Source organism: Oryzias melastigma, linkage group LG8 (genome assembly GCF_002922805.2).
Source record: "Oryzias melastigma strain HK-1 linkage group LG8, ASM292280v2, whole genome shotgun sequence".
Taxonomy (NCBI): domain Eukaryota; kingdom Metazoa; phylum Chordata; class Actinopteri; order Beloniformes; family Adrianichthyidae; genus Oryzias; species Oryzias melastigma.
Window position 1 is genome coordinate 15,351,833 of NC_050519.1, and position 4,273 is coordinate 15,356,105.

General features: G+C 38.4%; 1 protein-coding gene across 2 annotated transcripts in view; it reads left to right on the forward strand.

Moving 5' to 3' along the window:
- Positions 1-14: 14 nt before the first annotated feature.
- The window catches only part of si:ch211-120g10.1 (E3 ubiquitin-protein ligase TRIM69), a 6,075-nt gene continuing 1,816 nt past the window's right edge, over positions 15-4,273 (forward strand). The window contains exons 1-8 of one of the 2 annotated variants that reach the window (XM_024271858.2): positions 15-249; positions 1,123-1,206; positions 1,516-1,614; positions 3,104-3,205; positions 3,323-3,457; positions 3,539-3,676; positions 3,750-3,801; positions 3,883-3,909. In XM_024271858.2, coding sequence (XP_024127626.1) covers positions 19-249; positions 1,123-1,206; positions 1,516-1,614; positions 3,104-3,205; positions 3,323-3,457; positions 3,539-3,676; positions 3,750-3,801; positions 3,883-3,909 — 868 coding nt within the window. In that variant the 5' untranslated portion in view covers positions 15-18. The remainder of the gene's footprint in view (positions 250-1,122; positions 1,207-1,515; positions 1,615-3,103; positions 3,206-3,322; positions 3,458-3,538; positions 3,677-3,749; positions 3,802-3,882; positions 3,910-4,273) is intronic. The other variant, XM_036213325.1, reaches the window with a different exon arrangement.

Consider the following 4,273-nt stretch of genomic DNA (forward strand, 5'->3'; position numbering starts at 1 on the left):
AATTATTTAAAAAAAACGATGACTGCTAAGATTAAAATAAAGGAAATCTCTGTTTCAGTAAGAGAAGCGTCCTCGGCGTCGCTGACGTCACGACGGAGAAAGCCGAGTCCACCCGAAGCGCTGACTTTCAGTCCGTTTGTAAACAAGGTCAAACACTGCAGCACGCAGACCAGACACATCGCTGCAGAGCTCCTGCTGGCTGTCATCTCTCTAAGAAAAGAAAACTTTCACAGTCATCTCGGGTTACAGGTAAGTACGGAATAATAAACCCGGTACTAACAGCTCGATTTCTGTCAAATAAACGCACTGCGGGGACGAGCCTTCACTGCCATAACCAGGTGCAATCCCCAAAGCAAGCCTCTTAGCAGCAGCAGCAGCATAACAATGTTTTTGCAGCGTCTTCTAGATTATCACTGCAGCTATTATGCATTATGTTTACCAATCCTCAGCTGCTGTGCAACTGGGTCACTGTCAAAAACTGCACTGTCATGTTATGTCACAGCATGAATAAAACAAGCTGAGGGGATCGTTTTGTTTTGATTTATTTATTGAGTTATTTAAATGTGCATATAAATGAAGTTTCTATAGCTAACTTAAGACTAAAATGATTCTGCAACTTATTGCATGCAATCATTTTTCAAAGTTGCATGCAATAAAACTGCAGATAAGCACGTTTTCACCCTTTAGGTGCACAAAGTAGTCAGTTCAGACCATAGGAATAACCTGCAGCCCAATTAATCTATTATACAAAAGAAAAAATAAATCTGTTTAGTGTTAAACTGTTTAATTCTGGTTCATTTAATCATCACTTCTGCAACACTTTGTTCCAGTATTATTGTTTGGGACTTTTCATAATCTCATTACCCAACATGCCTCTCCTTCAACGTGCTGTTATGACCACACTTTGTTTTCTGAGCAACAATGCAGAGTTTCCGTCACACGTTTAATAATCTCCATGACGTGCTGCTGTTTTGGAGGTAAACATTAGCTGCCCTCCAGTCCTCAAAGGACACTTACTGCTGCAGTAATGTGTAACTATGAGTGTTATGGTTGTACACACACTGTCAATTACAAAAAAAAAATAAATATTTGTATGTATTGTTTTTTTTTATTTTCTTGCAGGATTTGCACAGAAAAGCCGACAAGATGATGCAGTGTTTTCATTTCATGGTGGAGCCGGCCAAAAACTTAATTGCCAAAAACAAGGTTTGCTTTTTTTATGTTTAAAGTTGAAATCTCTTTTGTGTCACCTTGATACTTCAGGTGACACGGCAACGCTGTCACTGCGTCACATGACTGAGCATTTCAGTTACAGAAAAAATAAAAGTAAAGAAAGAGCAATTTCACGCATTGCTTCGTCTGGCAGGAGTGCTGACTCTGTTTCACTGACAGGATCGGAGCCACAATGTGCATTTTAATCAGGCTCCTTTGTGAAGCACTTATGAACCAACGTTATGTAAATGGTGGGAACGCTCTTTCCCGATCTAAATAATCTCTCCTTTACTTTGTTCACAGGAGATTCACAAAAAGGCAAAGAGGTCCAAGAAGGAGCCTTTGGATGAGGATCAGCTGTTTGTTGCGGAGCTCGCAGGAGAGCTGAAAAGAGTGTGTCAGGTAATGGGCCCTCACGGCTTTACACTCCTCAGTCAAGGTTTTTATGACTTAAAGACTCACTCCAATAAAAATGTTGGTGTTTTTAACATGTTCTTGTGGCATTTGTTTGATGATGGAGGGTATATGGAAAATTAAGCTTAAAATGAATTGCTCCGCCCCATTCAGATGCATCCATTTAAATAGATCCATGAACGTCTTTGTTCCAATATTGCCAGCATTTTTGTTGAGGGGCTGTAAGCTATTAGGAGACTGTACAAATGGATGACGGGGAGTGGATGTGGGCTTACTTCATGCCAACACCACTCTGCAGAAACTATGTCCTAGAAAACATTTTTTTTTATTTTGTCTAAAAATGACAAAATTGTAATTAAAAGACCACTTCAATAGATGACAGGAGTGGGTCTTTAACCTTGTGAAACCACTGGACCGTATGCAGCCCACCAGATAGTTTGATCCAGTCCAGTCATGAAAAGAAAAAAATATAAGGATGTTGAAATAAAAAAGCAAGTTTCTAGCCCATTCCTGTGGCGAGTTCTGGTTATGTTAAGGAATGACCGCAATGCGCAATTCCGCCACTAGGGGGAGTAAAGCAAAAGCAGCAAATGCAGGAAAAGAGTTTTGGGCATTTCTTTGGATTTTGCACACTGACAATGACATTGTAAATTTTTGTTTTTACACGGGATTTGAATCCTAAAATTGATGGCCTAGTGAAGGCAAAACAAACTTTTTGTGTGTTTTCATTTACATCAGTGTGTAATGAAGCTCTATTTTGTTCACTAAAAGCTGATAAACCAGGATTTCTTCCACGAAAAAAAAAACTTGCCGTCCTACTGCAAGAACTTTCCCTCATTGGTCAATAAAAATTTCAGTCTTTTCATCCAAATTGAGAAGATAAAAAGTAATCTTAATGAATATTTTCCCAATTTGCACTTCATACTTCTTCTTCTTCTTTGCCTTTTCTTTGTCTCAGGTGTTGCCCCACTGCCAAAACAGAATGTTAAAAAAGCAAGAAGACCCCCTTTTCGGGAGAAATTGCTTTAATTTTTTTTTCTTACAAGAAATCTTATCAATAAAGTTTTTAAATAGCAAATAGTTAAAAAAATATATGTTTAGTGACTAGATTTTAAAATAGGAATTCTTGGTAAAACCTTTTTCCTATCCCATTGGCAGATTTCATCATTGCTTATTTAAAGATAATCTGACAACAGGTTAAGAATTTTCACTTTATTCTTATTTTTGTAAAGCACAGTAAATAATTTACCTCGTTCAAATCCTCCTCACTCACACCAACCACACTCACATCCTCCTATTAGGTCTTCCTCTAAGCTTCTTTCCTAGTAGTTCCTTCTCTCTATCCTGACCCTATCCATCCTTGTCTCTCTCAAAGAGAACCTCAACTTCTTCCTGTCTCTTCCTCAGAGTGTCTTCTACACCTTTCATTCTTGCTCAATATCCTGTTTTCATGCCTGCGTTTATCCTCCCTCTTCAGAGATCCGTGGTTCTGGAGCACATCTTTAACCAGGACGACACCTGGCCAACGTCCCTCTGCAGGATCTTCACCCTGCAGTGGGCAAACATGCTGGAGAGCAAGGTGATTGTCTAGAAACATCTAGAAAAAAGAAATAACTCAGGCGATCTGCGGCCCATTCTTAAGTATGTTTCTATTAATAGAAATACATTTGCTAGAATATGTTCGTTCTGTGTTTAGAAGAGGCCCATGCAGACTGACGGCTGGCCAGAGAAGACTGAGGAAAGCCAGCTCGATTTCATGAACGTAGAGGAAGTGCAGAAGGCTAAAACTATCATCTACAACTGGATACAGGATCTCCGAGCTCAGCCTGAGGTAGGAAGCATTATGTCAAACTGTAGAATAGATTTTCAGTTTTATTAGCTGGTTCCCTCACACTATTTAGTGCTCCTGCAGCAAAGTGTGTGGCCAGGAGAACCAGTGGCAAAGGTTCTGGAGGATCTGGAGTCCGCCTGGCGCTGGGGCCGCTTTCCCAATCTGTTAACAGCCATGGAGCTGGTTATGTGGACTCTGATGTCACAGCAACCGGATAAGGTTTGACCTAAAACTCTCAAAGGGTTTATCCCATCAAAATATGTTTCCAAGCTGTCTTCTTTCCTAATTGTAGGACACCATCCCTCAGCAGTGGCTTCTGTGGAAACAGAGGACTCAGAAGATTGGTTTGTAGAAGAAAATAAATACACTTTTATCAACTTTTTTAAGACTTAAAAAAAAAAAAACACTTGTTTTTAATCTTTCAGGAGGCATTTCTTACATTCCTCAGCCTGGTAGGTCCCTAAACTTTAAATCTTTATCTACAATAATGTTTATGTGGTTTCTTTTATACATACTTTTGTAAATCATCTTCTAATTTTTTCTGTTTTTTATGAGTCATTGGTTAAAAAAAATGCTCTTCTTTGAGTACATCTTCATAATAGATGCTAGAGATTTAATATTTTCTTCATTTATTTAATTTAATGTAATTTATTGTGTTATTTATCATCTGTTGTTTTTGAATCACTATGGTAACAAATTAATTTCCTCATTGTGGAATACATTAACCATATATAACATAACCATCAGTATAATATTTTTGTTACACATTTTTCTGAGACCACCATCTCATTAGCATGATCAAAACTTTCCTTAAAA